The sequence below is a fragment of the Balaenoptera borealis genome (genome assembly GCF_965194805.1).
Source record: "Balaenoptera borealis genome assembly, chromosome: 1".
In the NCBI taxonomy this organism is placed as follows: Eukaryota; Metazoa; Chordata; class Mammalia; order Artiodactyla; family Balaenopteridae; genus Balaenoptera; species Balaenoptera borealis.
Genome location: NC_138860.1, coordinates 23,994,551 through 24,011,293, shown reverse-complemented (window position 1 = coordinate 24,011,293; position 16,743 = coordinate 23,994,551). Strand labels below are relative to the sequence as shown.

At 35.2% G+C, this 16,743-nt stretch overlaps 1 protein-coding gene across 5 annotated transcripts in view; it reads left to right on the top strand.

The window, feature by feature from the left end:
* LIN9 (lin-9 DREAM MuvB core complex component) overlaps positions 1-16,743 on the top strand; it is a 107,893-nt gene that overhangs the window by 67,323 nt on the left and 23,827 nt on the right. For all 5 annotated transcript variants that reach the window (XM_082393291.1, XM_082393293.1, XM_082393292.1 and 2 more), the window contains one exon: positions 1,302-1,382. In XM_082393291.1, the coding sequence (XP_082249417.1) occupies positions 1,302-1,382 (81 nt within the window). The remainder of the gene's footprint in view (positions 1-1,301; positions 1,383-16,743) is intronic.

Below are 16,743 nucleotides of genomic sequence, written 5' to 3'. Positions count from 1 at the left end.
AGCCACCGCAATGAGAAGCCTGCGCACCGCAGCGAAGAGTAGCCCCCACTCGCCACAGCTAGAGAAAGCCTGTGCGCAGCAACGAAGACCCAACACAGACAATAAATAAAATTAATTAATTAATTAATTAATTAAAAAAGAAAAAAGAAGACAGAGTTGTATAATGCACCTCTAGGTACCCATTATCTAGCTATAACAGTTATCAACAACTCCTGGCCAGTTCAGTTTCAGCTATGCTCCCACCCACTTTCTCTGTTTTGAGAAATCAGACATCATATCATTTATCTGTAAATATTTCGTTATATATCTTTAAGTGGTAAGGGCCCTTTTTTTTTTAAGAGACATAACTATATTATCATTATTACATCTAAAAAGTTAACAAAAAGTCTTAATATCATCACATATCCAGTCAGCATTCCAGTTCTCCAGTTGTCTCTTAAATGTTGACTGTACTTTTTCCCCATTAACTTATTTGTTGAAGAAACTAGGTTATTTGTCCATAGAGTCTCCCACAGTCTGGATTTTGCTGACTGAATCCTTGTGATAACATCCAACATATTCTTTTGTCTTTTATATTTCATGTAAATTGCTCATTGAATATAAAGATTTGATTTGATTTGGGTTTTTTATTTGATTGGTGTACTTGTTTTTATGTGACTACTTTTATGTGTGGTTTTGTGTTCTAATAGGATACCCATATTATTTTATCTCTTTTTTTGTATAATGTTGGCTGGTACTAATTATCAATGCCTAGGTCAATTCATTCATTAGGATTGCAAAATGGTGCTATTCTTGTTCTTTGTTTAGTAGCTGTAATAGTTCTATAAGGAAAAACTTCCCCTAATCTATTATTTGGTTACCTAATGGCATAGTTTGTATAGTATAGGCAGGATAAATGCTTGACTCTTTGTCTTTGTTTTCCAGTTTATGAGTATGGTCACTAGTATTCTCCAACAATGGTTAATTTTAAGTATCAGTCTGAACTCATGGATTTTAATGTATTTGTGCTTCAGTTAACTGTAGTTATTATTCTGATTGGTCCACACATTGTTCCATTTTGGACCAGTGAAAGCTTATTCAGGTTGACTCCTTAATCATTTTGACATATCCTGGTTACAGGGGAATTTAAAATATCTTCTTCTCAGCCAGTCTGACTTATAAAATAGTGTCTGTGCTATATTTATATTGGAAACACTAAAATCTGCTAAAATATCTTGGTGAAAACTTAGAAATTTGACATCTACATGATATACTTAAGTGCCTGTGTTTATTCCAAAACATCTCTTCTTCATTGTCTATAGACCAGATTATCAAAAATTCTCATGATTAAAAAGGAACATATCAAGAAATTAAGGGAAATGAACACAGAAGCAGAAAAACTGGTAAGGATATTTTTTTTTCATTGTTTGCTTGTCTCATTTTAAAATGGTGGGCAGCTTCTATATCTAAAGATTTTAAAATATTTTATGGAAGAAAACCTTGAGATAAATGTTATTTTTAAATCCTGATTTGTTCTCGCTATCTCTTGTTATACTGAACATACGCTAAGTAAATTAGCAATGCAATACAGTTCATTACCCCAGACCTCCTTATGCCATTGAATAGGATTAATGGATATATATTAGGTTCTTTGACAGTTTGCTTGAGTGTAGAATTCCTAGCATTGGTGCCTCTGACTAAGGAAGTCATATTAGCAGAGGTTATTAAAAGTGATTCAGAGTAAATAAATCAGGAAATATATAGGCTGGTATCTTCAGGTTATCTTGACAGAGCTTATATCCTATTTTATTAATCTAATGAGTATAAAAATATGAGTCAATTTTATTCATAGGAGAGAATTATCAGAGTTTTTTAAAATGTAGAAAATACTAAGGAAATTTTTTAATTGTATTGAAAGTCATAACTTGCTTATGGATTTATAGGATGGTGAATAGATTTTATCTCAAGTACCATCTCCAGTTGATTGAAAATGGTTGCAAGGATGTATGAAAGTAAGGGAGAGCTCAGTGACTGGGCCTGGGGGCAAAGGGCTGTAGCTAATTACCAATGTCTGTCATGAATGCAGGAATAGGGAGTTGTCGCAACATTAGTCATCTCTTGTATGGAATGGTGTGAGGGGTAGATGTGGGTAAATAGCTGGACAAGTAGTCACCTAACTGAATGAGGAACAGTCCTTTTAGGATTATGGATTTTTAAAATCTGGACATGACTTTGAATTATCTAATTTGAACCCATCATTTTTATGGAATTGAAAACTGAAGACCAAAGATGTCAAGGGATTTTGGACTAAGATTATGCTGCTGTTTAGTAGTACAGGTACCAGAACAGGCTTCTTAGTCCCAGTTTAACTCATTTAGGCATGATATAAAGTTAGTATTGTCAGATACACAGGCTATCAAAGATTGAAAAAAAATAGCCATAACATATTGCCATTATATATCCTAAATGTAAAAATACTATGTGTTTGCTTCTTTCCTACTGGACTCTAATTCTTATCTTGGTTTCCATCAGTTCTACTTCTACCCTTTATTCTATGCCTTTTCAATGCTTCCCCACTACATTTCCTCTGATCATTTTATCATCTCTTCCACCTTGATGCGTAATCAAATTATTTAACTTTCATATCACTAGCTAGGACTTTTCCCTGTATCTAGGTTTCACACCTTAAAGTACTAGACTTGCCTTAGCCTAGTTAATGTTACCTACTTTTTAAAAAAGACCTGTTTTGATGTTGGTTTGGCTTCTTGGCATGTGGGATCTCTGTAGAAATCTAACTGGCTTGATAGACTTTATAATTTATTTATGATTAGAAATAATTACCATTATAAAAATTGAAATACTGTAAAACTAGTTTAGTATATGGTATAAATATGTTTTTATGCTTAGCATATGGATTTCTTCTTCTATGCATATACTTTCATATGTAGTTTTGTTTTTTGAAGTATAGTTGATTTACAGTTTTGTCTTAGTTTCAGGTATACAGCACATTGATTTAGTATTTTTGTCAGATTGTATTCTGTTATAGGTTATTACAAGATACTGGGCATAATTCCCAGTGCTATACAGTGTATTCTTGTTGCTTATCTACTTTTTATATGATAATTTGTATCTGTTAATCCCATACCCCTAATTTATCCCTTCCTGCTTTCTTCTCCCCTTTGGTAACCACTAGTTTGTTTTCTATATCTGTGAGTCTATTTCTGTTTTGCATACACATTCATTTGTATTGCATTTTAGATTCCACATATAAGTGATATTACACAGTATTTGTCTTCCTCTGTCTGACTTATTTCACTAAGCATAACATTCTCTAGGTCCATCCATGTTTCTGCAAATGGGTTTTTTTCATTGTTTTTTATGACCAAGTAATACTCTATTTGTGTGTGTGTGTGTGTGTGTGTGTGTGTGTGTGTGTGTATGACACATCTTTGTAAACCAGTCAGCTGTTGCTGGACACTTGCGTTGTTTCCATGTCTTGGCTATTGTAAATAGTGCTGCTATGAACATTGCGGTGCATGTATCTCTTTGAATCAGTGTTTTCATTTTTTCTGCATATATACCCAGGAGTGGAATTGCTGGATCATATGATAGTCTATTTTTAGCTTTTTGAGGAACCTCCATACTGTTCTCCATAGTGACTGCACCAATTTACATGCCCACCAACAGTGTATGAGGGTTCCCTTTTCTCCACATCCTCTCTAACATTTGTCTTTTGTAGACTTTTTGATGATAACCATTCTGACCGGTGTGATGTGATACCTCATTGTGGTTTTGATTTGCATTTCTCTAATAATTAGTGATGTTGAGCATCTTTTCATGTGCCTGTTAGCCATCTACATGTCTTCTTTGGGAAAATGTCTATTCAGATCCTATGCCCACTTTTGGATTGAATTGTTTGCTTGTTTTTTTGATACTGAGTTATATGAGCTGTTCATATATTTTGGATATGAATCCCTTGTCAGCTGCATCATTTGCCAATATTTTCTTCCATTCCATAGTTTGTCTTTTTCTTTTGTCAATAGTTTCTTTTGCTATGCAAAAGCTTTAAGTTTAATTAGACCCCATTTGTTTATTTTTGCTCTTATTTCTTTTGCCTTAGGAGGCTGATCCAAGAAAATATTGCTACAATTTCTGTCAAAGAGTGCTCTGCCTCTGTTCTCTTCTAGGAGTGTTATGGTTTCAGGGCTTACATTTAAACCGTTTTGAGGGGTTTTTTTGTTTTGTTTTTTTTGTATATGGTGTGAAAGAGAATGTTCTACTCTTACTGTTTTACATGTGGCTGTCCATTTTCCTAGCACCACTTGTTGAAGACACTGTCTTTTTTCCATTGTATAGACTTACCTCTTTTGTCGTGGATTAATTTATCGCACGTGCATGGGTTTATTTCTGGGCTCCATTCTGTTCCATTGATCTATGTGTCTATTTTTGTGCCAATACCATGCTGTTCTGCTTACTATAGTTTAGTATAGTGTGACGTCTGGGAGGGTTATACATCCAGCTTTGTTCCTTTTTCTCAGGATTGCTTTGGCAATTAAGGGTCTTTTGTGATTTCATATAAATTTTAGGATAATTTGTTCTAGTTCTGTGATAATTGTCCTAGGTATTTTGATAGGGATTGCATTAAATCTGTAGATTGATTTGGCTAGTATGCCCATTTTAATAATGTTAATTCTTCCAACCCAATAGCACGGAATATTTTTCCATTTCTTCGAATCATCTTCCTCAGTGTTTTATAGTTTTCAGAGTATAGGTCTTTCACCTCCTTGGTGAAGTTTATTCCTAGAGTTTGTTTGTTTTTGATGCAATTTTAAACAGGATTGTTTTTTACTTTCTCTTTCTGATATTTCATTATTAGTATATAGAACCGCAGAATATTTCTGTATATTAGTCTTGTATCCTGCAACCTTTCTGAATTCATCTATTAGTTCTAATAGTTTTTGGGCCTAGACTTTAGGGTTCTTTACAGAGTATCATGTCATCTGCAGGTAATGACAGTTTTAGCTCTTCACTTCCAATTTGGGTACCTTTTATTTCTTTTTGTTTTTGATTGCTGTGTCTAGGACTTCCAATATTATTTCCTGAATTTAGTGGGAAGGCTTTCAGCATTTCACTGTTGAGTATTATGTTGGCTGTGGGTTTGTCATAAATGGCCTTTATTATGTTGAGATTTGTTCCCTCTGTACCCACTTTGATGAACATTTTTATCATGAATGGATGTTGAATTTGTCAAATGCATTTTCTGCGTCTGTTGAGATAATCATGTGATTTTCATCTTTTTTTGTTTGTTAAAGTGGTGTGTCACACTGGCTAATTTGCGTATGTTGAACCATCCTTGTGACCCTGGGATAAATCCAGCTTGATCATGGTGTATGATCCGTTTTATGCATCATTGGATTAGGTTTGCTTATATTTTGTTGAGGATTTTTGCATCTCTATTAAACAAAGATGTTGGCCTGTAATTTTCCTTTTTTGTAGAGTCTTTGTGTGATTTTGGTATCAGGGTAATGGTGGCCTCATAAAATGAATTTGGGAGTGTTCCCTCCTCTTCAGATTTTTGGAATAATTTGAGAAGGATAGGTATAAGTTCTTCCTTACATGTTTGATTGTCTGTACCTGGACTTTTGTTTGCTGGGAGTATTTTAATTGTAGATTCAATTTCACTCCTAGTGATTGGTCTTCAAATTATCTGTTTCTTCTTGACTCAGTCTTGGCAAGCTGTATGTTTCTAGAAATTTGTCCATGTCTTCTAGGTTATCCAGTTTGTTGGCATATAACTTTTCATAGTATTCTCTGTCATTTTGTTTGTTTGTTTCTCTGTAGTATTGTGTTTATTTGGGTCTTCTCTCTTTTCTTCTTCATGAGAGCCTGGCTAAAGTTTATCAATTTTATTTGTCTTTTTAAATAACCAGGTCTTGGTTTCATTGATCTTCTCTATTGATTTTTTGGTCTCTATTCTATTTATTCTCTCTGATCTTTATTATTTCCTTCCTTCTGCTGACTTTGGACTTTGTTTTTCTTTTTCTATTTCTTTTAGATGGTAGGTTAGGTTGTTTATTTGAGATTTTTCTTATTCTTGAGGAAGGCCTATATATCACTGAACTTCTCTCTTAGAACTGTTTTTGCTGCATCCCATAGATTTTGGAAAATTGTGTTTCCATTTTCATTTGTCCTGAGGTATTTTCTAATTTCCTTTTTGATTTCATCATTGACGCTTTTTTTTTTTTTTTTTTTTTTTTTTAGTAGCATATTGTTTAGTCTCACTGTGTTTGTTCTTTCCTGGTTTTCTTTCTGGAGTTTTTATAGTTTCATACTGTTGTGCTTGGGAGAAATGCTTGATATAATTTCTGTCCTCTTACATTTCTTGAGACTTGTTTTGTGACCTAGTATGTGATCTATCCTGGAGAACGTTCCATGTGCCCTTGAAAGAATGTGTGTGTATTCTGCTATTTTTGGATGTAATTTCCTGTAGCTATCAATTAAGTCCAACTGGTCTAATGTGTCAGTTAAGACTACTGTTTCCCTGTTGAGTTTCTGTCTGGATTATCTGTCCATCGATGTAAATGGGGTGTTAAAGTCCCCTACTGTTATTATATTTTTGTCAATTTCTCCCTTTATGTCTGTTAATATTTGCTTTATATATTTAGGTGTGCCTATATTAGGTGCATGTATGTTAACAAATGTTATATCCTGTCTTGTTTTGATCCCTTTATCATTATATAATGCCCTTTGCTACCTTTTGTTATAACCTTTCTTTCAAAGTCTATTTTGTCTGATATGAGTATTGCTACCCCTGCTTTCTTGTCATTTTCGTTTGCATGAAATGTTTTTTTTATCCACTCACTTTCAGTCTGTATGTGTCTTTTACCCTGAAGTGAGTCTATTAGGCAGTTTATTGAAGGGTTTTGTTTTTTTTATCCAGTCAACCACCCTGTCTTTTGGAGCGTTTAGTCCATTGGCATTTAAAGTAATTATTGATAGGTATGTACTCATTGCCATTTTAATCCTTGTTTTCCAGTTGTTTTTGTAGTTCTTCTTCATTCATTTCTTCTTTTTGTTTCTCCCGTAGTGGTTTGATGATTTTCTTTTTTAGTACGCTTGAGTTCCTTTCTTTTCGGTTTTTGTGTATGTAGTTACTGTAGGTTTTTGATTTGTAGTTACAATGGGGTTCATATATGTTGACCTATAATGATGTCTACTTTAAACTGATAATCATTTAAGTTCAAACACATTCTAAAAAGTTCTACAGTTTTCACTCCCCTCCTTCATATATATATATATATATACTTTTTTTTTTTCCCCCCCCACACACACTGCATGGGTTGTGGGATCTTAGTACCCTGACCAGGGATCAAACCTGAGGCCCTGGCAGTGAGAGCACTGAGTCCTAACCACTGGACCACCAGGGAATTCCCCTTCATATGTTGTTTTTTTTGATCTCATATTTTACATTCACGCTTATCCCTTTACTGTTTATTGCAGTTATAGTTGCTTTTATAATTTCTTTTTTTTTAATCTAGGTACTGTCTTATTTAAGTGATCTTCAATCCTTACTATATATTTGCCTTTTCTATTGGGATTTCCCTTTTCCTATAGATTGTTACTTCTCTTCCATTTAGAGAAGACCCTCCAACATTTCTTTTAGGCTAGGTTTAGTATTGGTGAATTCTTTTAGTTTTTGCTTCTCTGAGAAATTCTTTATCTCTCCTTCTATTCTAAATGATAATCTTGATGGGTAGAGTATCCTAGGTTGCAGGTTTTTCCCTGTTAGGACTTTGAATATATCATGCCACTCCCTTCTGGCCTGCAGAATTTCTGCAGAGAAATCAGTTGATAGGCTTTTAGACATTCCCTTGTATATGACTCTGTTTTTCTCTTGCTGCCTTTAGAATTCTCTATTTATGTTTAACTTTTGCCATTTTAATTATGATATGTCTTGGTGTGGGTCTGTTTCGGTTCACCTTGTTTGGGGCCCTATGTGTTCCTGTACCTGGGTATCTGTTTACTTCTTTAGATTTGGGAAATTTCCAGCCATAATTTCTTTAAATACAGTTTCTCTCTATCTTCTCCTTCTGAAACCCCCATAACGTGAATGTTGGCACATTTTATATTATCCCAAAGATCTCACATGTTGCTTTTGGTTTTTTTGTTCTTTGTTTGTTTGGTTTGGTTTTTTTGGTTTATCTTCATTTGTCTTTCTGTCTGCTGTTCTGATTGGGTGATTTCCATTATTCTGTCTTCCAGATCACTTATGTGTACTTCTGTCATTTAGTCTGCTATTCATTGCTTCTAGAGTGCTTTTATCTCAGGAATTGAATTACCTATTTTTGATTGGGTCTTATTTATAGTTTCTAGTTCCTTGTTAAAATGATCTGTGCTTAAAGATCATTTCTCTTTCTTAATTCAGTTAGCATTTTTATTACCAAATTTTTTTTTTTTTTTTTTGGCCACACCACGGGAACTAAGATCCCATGCTTGTGGGATCTTAGTTCCCTGACCAGGGATCGAACCCGGGCCCCTGGCACTGAGAATGCCAAGTCCTAACCACTGGACCACCAGGGAATTCCCATATTACCAAAATTTTTAATTCATTCTCTGATAGACTGATTATCTCTGTTTCATTATTTTTTTTTTCAGGGGTTTTCTCTTGCTTTTTCAATTGAGAGTAGTTCCTTTGCCTTTTCATTTTACTTTCTCTGTCTCTGTGAATTTGGGTGAAACAGTTATCTATTGTGGTCTTGAAGGGGTGTTTTTATGTGGGAGTGTCCCTTTGTAGACGGCATGTACCCAGTGTCTTTGGTGTGAAGGCTGAATTTTATGTGGATGACAGCCACATCTTCCCTGAGGGTGTGCTGGCCACTGTCACCTTGATAGGAGGTGTGACTGCTGTTGGAGGAGCTAGAGCCTGTGCAGAGGGAGAGGCAGAACTTCCTCCCTGCTCAGTGGCCATTGCCACCCTGACAGGGCAGAGTCTGTTTCTGAGTTGCTTTGAAAATTATTTTCTAACAAAAATGAAATTATATCATTATATATTAACTTATCTCAGTCTCTTAAAATTTCTGTATTATACCATAATTTAAATAATCTATTACTGGATATTTGAGTTACTTCCATGATTATACTACAATACTGCTACAGTAAATGTCCTTGTCTGTATAGTTTTGTGCATTTGTTTGTGTCTATTTGTAAGATAAATTCATGGAGTCAGCTCTACCCACCACCAGTCCCTCCCATCAGGAAACTTGCACAAGCCTCTTAGATAGCCTCATCCACCAGAGGGCAGAGAGCAGAAGCAAGAACTACAATCCAGCAGCCTGTGGAACAAAAACCACATTCACAGAAAGATAGACAAGATGAAAAGGCAGAGGGCTATGTACCAGATGAAGGAACAAGATAAAACCCCAGAAAAACAACTAAATGAAGTGGAGATAGGCAACCTTCCAGAAAAAGAATTCAGAATAATGATAGTGAACATGATCCAGGACCTCGGAAAAAGAATGGAGGCAAAGATCGAGAAGATGCAAGAAGTGTTTAACAAAGACCTAGAAGAATTACAGAACAAACAAACAGAGATGAACAATACAATAACTGAAATGAAAACTACACTAGAAGGAATCAATAGCAGAATACCTGAGGCAGAAGAACGGATAAGTGACCTGGAAGACAGAATGGTGGAATTCACTGCTGTGAAACAGAATAAAGAAAAAAGAATGAAAAGAAATGAAGACAGCCTAAGAGACCTCTGGGACAACATTAAATGCAACAACATTCGCATTATAGGGGTCCCAGAAGGAGAAGAGAGAGAGAAAGGACCAGAGAAAATATTTCAAAAGATTATAGTCGAAAACTTCCCTAACATGGGAAAGGAAATAGCCACCCAAGTCCAGGAAGCGCAGAGAGTCCCATACAGGATAAATCCAAGGAGAAACACACCGAGACACATAGTAATCAAAGTGGCAAAAATTAAAGACAAAGAAAAATTATTGAAAGCAGCAAGGGAAAAACGACAAATAGCATACAAGGGAACTCCCATAAGGTTAACAGCTGATTTCTCAGCAGAAACTCTACAAGCCAGAAGGGAGTGGCATGATATACTTAAAGTGATGAAAGGGAAGAACCTACAAGCAAGATTACTCTACCTGGCAAGGATCTCCTTCAGATTCTATGGAGAAATCAAAAGCTTTATAGACAAGCAAAAGCTAAGAGAATTCAGCACCACCAAACCAGCTCTACAACAAATGCTAAAGGAACTTCTCTAAGTGGGAAACACAACAGAAGAAATGGACCTACAAAAACAAACCCAAAACAATTAAGAAAGTGGTCATAGGAACATACATATCGATAATTACCTTAAACGTGAATGGATTAAATGCTCCAACCAAAAGACACAGGCTTGCTGAATGGATACAAAAACAAGACCCATTTATATGCTGTCTACAAGAGACCCACTTCAGACACATACAGACTGAAAGTGAGGGGATGGAAAAAGATATTCCATGCAAATGGAAATCAAAAGAAAGCTGGAGTAGCAATACTCATATCAGATAAAATAGACTTTAAAATGAAGAACGTTACAAGAGACAAGGAAGGACACTACATAATGATCAAGGGATCAATCAAAGAAGAAGATATAACAATTATAAATATATATGCACCCAACATAGGAGCACCTCAATACATAAGGCAACTGCTAACAGCTATAAAAGAGGAAATCGACAGTAACACAATAATAGTGGGGGACTTTAACACCTCACTTACACCAATGGACAGATCATCCAAAATGAAAATAAATAAGGAAACAGAAGCTTTAAATGACACAATAGACCAGATAGATTTAATTGATATTTATAGGACATTCCATCCCAAAACAGCAGATTACACTTCTCAAGTGTGCACGGAACATTCTCCAGGATAGATCACATCTTGGGTCACAAATCAAGCCTCAGTAAATTTAAGAAAATTGAATTCATATCAAGCATCTTTTCTGACCACAATGCTATGAGATTTGAAATCAGTTACAGGGAAAAAAACGTAAAAAACACAAACACATGGAGGCTAAACAATACGTTACTAAATAACCAAAAGATCACTGAAGAAATCAAAGAGGAAATCAAAGAATACCTAGAGACAAATGACAATGAAAACACGACGATCCAAAACCTATGGGATGCAGCAAAAGCACTTCTAAGAGGGAAGTTTATAGCTCTACAAGCCTACCTCAAGAAACAAGAAAAATCTCAAATAAACAATCTAACCTTACACCTAAAGGAACTAGAGAAAGAAGAACAAACAAAACCCAAAGTTAGCAGAAGGAAAGAAATCATAAAGATCAGAGCAGAAATAAATGAAATAGAAACAAAGAACACAATAGCAAAGATTAATAAAACTAAAAGCTGGTTCTTTGAGAAGATAAACAAAATTGATAAACCATTAGCCAGACTCATCAAGAAAAAGAGAGAGAGCACTCAAATCAATAAAATTAGAAATGAAAAAGGAGAAGTCACAACAGATGCTGCAGAAATACAAAGCATCCTAAGAGACTACTACAGGCAACTCTATGCCAATAAAATGGACAACCTGGAAGAAATGGACAAATTCTTAGAAAGGTATAACCTTCCAAGACTGAACCAGGAAGAAACAAAATATGAACAGACCAATCACAAGTAATGAAATTCAAACTGTGATTAAAAATCTTCCAACAAACAAAAGTCCAGGACCAGATGGCTTCACAGGTGAATTCTATCAAACGTTTAGAGAAGAGCTAACACCCATCCTTCTCAAACTCTTCCAAAAAATTGCAGAGGAAGGAGCACTCCCAAACTCATTCCATGAGGCCACCATCACCCTGATACCGAAACCAGGCAAAGATACTACAAAAAAAGAAAATTACAGACCAATATCACTCATGAATATAGATGCAAAAATCCTCAACAAAATGCTAGCAAACAGAATCCAGCAACACATTAAAAGGATGATACACCATGATCAAGTGGGATTTATCCCAGGGATGCAAGGATTCTTCAATATATGCAAATCAGTCAATGTGCACCATATTAACAAATTGAAGAATAAAAACCGTATGATCATCTCAATAGATGCAGAAAAAGCTTTTGACAAAATTCAACACCCATTTATGATAAAAAGTCTCCAGAAAGCGGACATAGAGGGAACCTACCTCAATAAAGGCCATATACAACAAACCGACAGCAAACATCATTCTCAGTGGTGAAAAACTTAAAGCATTTCCTCTAAGATCAGGAACGAGACAAGGGTGTCCACTCTCACCACTATTATTCAACATAGTTTTGGAAGTCCTAGCCACAGCAATCAGAGAAGAAAAAGAAATAAAAGGAATAAAAATTGGAAAAGGAGAAGTAAAACTGTCACTGTTTGCAGATGACATGATACTATACATAGAGAATACTAAAAATGCCACCAGAAAACTACTAGAGCTAATCAATGAATTTGGTAAAGTTGCAGGATACAAAATTAATGCACAGAAATCTCTTGCATTCCTATACACTAATGATGAAAAATCTGAAAGAGAAATTAAGGCAACACTCCCATTTACAATTGCAACAAAAAGAATAAAATACCTAGGAAAAAACCTACCTAGGGAGACAGAAGACCTGTATGCAGAAAGCTATAAGACACTGATGAAAGAAATTAAAGATGATACCAACAGATGGAGAGATATACTGTGTTCGTGGATTGGAAGAATCAATACTGTGAAAATGACTATACTACCCAAAGCAATCTACAGATTCAATGCAATCCCTATCAAATTACCAATGGCATTTTTTACAGAACTAGAACAAAAAATCTTAAAATTTATATGGAGACACAAAAGACCCTGAATAGCCAAAGCAGTCTTGAGGGGGAAAAAATGGAGCTGGAGGAATCAGACTCCCTGACTTCAGACTATACTACAAAGCTACAGTAATCAAGACAATATGGTACTGGCACAAAAACAGAAACATAGATCAATAGAACAAGATAGAAAGCCCAGAGATAAACCCACGCACCTATGGTCAACTAATTTATGACAAAGGAGGCAAGGATATACAATGGAGAAAAGACAGTCTCTTCAATAAGTGGTGCTGGGAAAAGTGGACAGCTACATGTAAAAGAATGAAATTAGAAAAAAAAGAAATTAGAACACTCCCTAACACCATACACAAAAATAAACTCAAAATGGATTAGAGACCTAAATGTAAGACCAGACACTATAAAACTCTTAGAGGAAAACATAGGAAGAACACTCTTTGACATAAATCACAGCAAGATCTTTTTTGATCCACCTCCTAGAGTAATGGAAATAAAAACAAAAATAAACAAATGGGACCTAATGAAACTTAAAAGCTTTTGCACAGCAAGGGAAACCGTAAACAAGATGAAAAGACAACCCTCAGAATGGGAGAAAATATTTGCAAATGAATCAATGGACAAAGGATTAATCTCCAAAATATATAAACAGCTCATGCAGCTCAATATTAAAAAAAAACAAACAACCCAATCCAAAAATGGGCAGAAGACCTAAATAGACATTTCTCCAAAGAAGACATGCAGATGGCCAAGAAGCCCATGAAAAGCTGCTCAACATCACTAATTATTAGAGAAATGCAAATCAAAACTACAATGAGGTATCACCTCACACCAGTTAGAATGGGCATCATCAGAAAATCTACAACAACAAATGCTGGAGAGGGTGTGGAGAAAAGGGAACCCTCTTGCACTGTTGGTGGGAATGTAAATTGATACAGCCACTATGGAGAACAGTATGGAGGTTTCTAAAAATAGAATTATCATATGATCCAGCAATCCCACTACTGGGCATATACCCAGAGAAAACCATAATTCAAAAAGACACATGCACCCCAATGTTCATTGCAGCACTATTTACAATAGCCAGGTCGTGGAAGCAACCTAAATGCCCATCGACAGATGAATGGATAAAGAAGATGTGGTACATATTTACAATGGAATATTACTCAGCCATAAAAAGGAACGAAATTGGGTCATTTGTTGAGACGTGGATGGGTGTAGAGACTGTCATACAGAGTAAAGTAAGTCAGAAAGAGAAAAACAAATATCGTGTATTAATGCATATACGTGGAACCTAGAAAAATGGTACAGATGAACCGGTTTGCAGGCAGAAATTGAGACACAGATGTAGAGAACAAACGTATGGACACCAAGGGGGGAAAGCGGCGGGGGGTGGGGGTGGTGGTGTGATGAACTGGGAGATTGGGATTGACATGTAAACACTGATGTGTATAAAATTGATGACTAATAAGAACAGTATAAAAAAATAAAATAAAATTTAAAAATTTTTTAAAAAAGATAAATTCTTAGAATGTCCAATGGCAGGGTCAAGATGTATGAGTATTTTAAAGATTTAATTATACTTCTGATTTAAGATGGTAGGCTGAACATGTGTTTTCTTCCTATCCCTTACAATTCCATGCAAAATTAGAAATACAAAAAAAAGTAAATAGAATACATGGAAACAGACTGCTTAACAATGTCTGAAAGATTTTTAAAATTTTTCTTACGTGTTGTTGGATGAAATAAAAACCTTGGCTAAAAGAGTCTGCATGTTCGAACCCTGAAGAGACTCCAGGCCAAGAGTTGCAAATATGATAGAGGAATGCAAAAGTGAGATGCAGTACTTTAAAAGGAATTCATTCCATTTCTGTTTCCACATTCCCCTCTTCATCCCAGTGACAGAATGTAAATGTGGTATTTACCCAAGTTAAAGGGAGAGAAAGTAACAGACACTTCTCTAAAGAAGTTGAACATACTGCTTGGGAAAAGTTAATGCTGCTTCTGCTTTTGATAATGGCAGACTAGATAATTTGGATTAGTCTTCCTAATCCAGATAGTTGAGAATAGCTATTTCCTCTGTAATAAAATATAAAAATAAGCTGTTTGAAGAAACTGGAGCATTAATAAGGTATTAAAGAATTATAGGGATAGGATCTAGGAAAAGAAGTAAACTCAGAAGGGGGAACCTGGCATTTAGGATTGCTTTTTCCTTAGGGACTTCTGCAAGTTGCAGAAAAGGTGGCGGAGAAACTGAGTGGTGTTCTCAAAAGTCTTACAAGGGTGGGGAGGACAAAATTAGAGTCCAGAGAACTAGCAGAGGTTGAGGGAAGCTGGTGAACCTTCCATGTTCTGGGTTGGAACCCCAAAAGGCTACACTGGCCCAGCTTCAAATAATCTTACCTCTGAAATTGAATTAAGATGATTATGGAGCACTAGGACCCCAGGCAGCCCACTAGAAGTAAATATAAATCCTCCTAGAGGAATATAATATCATACTAGACCTGAAATTATTTCTACAGTTTTTAACATACAGTGTCTAATACTCAATTTTAAATCCCAGACACAATAGGAGACAAGATAACCCTAACAAAAATCAAAAGAAAATATGAACAGTGGGCAAATTACAGAGAATGGTATTCTTAGACATAGATTTTAAATGCTTGTTTTGTTTAAAGAGATGAGACAAAATGGAGAATTTTAGAAGAGAACTGGAAACAACAACAACGAAAAGGACCAAATGAAACTCTAGATATAAACTACAATAATCAAAATTAAGAACTCAGTTGGTAGATATAACCACAGCAGATTAGGAACAGCTGAAGAGAGAACTAGTAAGTGAAAACAGATCAGAAGAAAATATCCAGACTTAAGCAAGGAGAGAAAGATGGATAGAAAATTCAGAAGAGAGGATAGGATAAATAAGGGATATAGTGGGGTGTCTAATATGTCTAATAGAGTAACAGAAGGAGGAGAGAAAGAGAATGGGACAGAAGGAATATTTTAAGAGCTGAGAACATTCCAAAACTGTTGAAAGACAACAGGCCACAAATTCAAGAACCCCCATGAATCCTAATGGGATAAATAAAAAGGTAATGACTCCTAGGCACATCATAGTAAAACTGCTGAAAACTGAACACAAAGTGAAAAGTATTTAAAGTACCCAGAGTAGAATGGAAGACAGGAAGTACCTTCAAAAGACTAACAATTTGTTTGACAGGTGACTTCTCCATAGAAACCACAGAGGATGGAAGAGAATGGAATGACATCTTTATAGGGCGGAAACAAAATTTCTGCCAACCTAGTTCTATATCCAGTGAACATTCCTTTAAGGGTAAAGTTAATATAAGGACATTTGCAGACAAATTATAGAATTTGTTACCAGAATACCTACACTTAAGAAAATAATAAAGGTTTTCTTCAAGCAGGAAAGAAAAACTTGTTTTTTTAAGATACTTGAACTTTCAAAAAGGAATGAAAAACAACTAAAAGGATAAATATGTAGATTAGTCTAAGTGACATCATATAAAATGATAAAATAGTATCTTGTGGCGTTTAAAATATAAAGGTTTAAAAGTACAACAGTTGTCTTTTGGTCAGAGTAAAGGGTATGTATACACATAGACTTTGATTAATCAAGGATGTACATTTTAATCTCTAAGGTACCTGTTAAAATAATAGTAAAAGATGAATAACTACCAAACTAATCAGGGGGAGGTGGGTGAGGGAATGGAACAATAAAATGTTCATTCAGTCTAAGAGAAGGCAAGGAAAGAAAGAAAAAAATGACACCTAACAGGTGGGACATATAGAAGGAAAATAGTAAGATGGTAGATTTAAGTCTAAATATATTGATAAATAGTATTGAGTATAAGTAGACTAAATTTCCTGAATAAAAGGCAAAGATTGCCAGACTAGAGG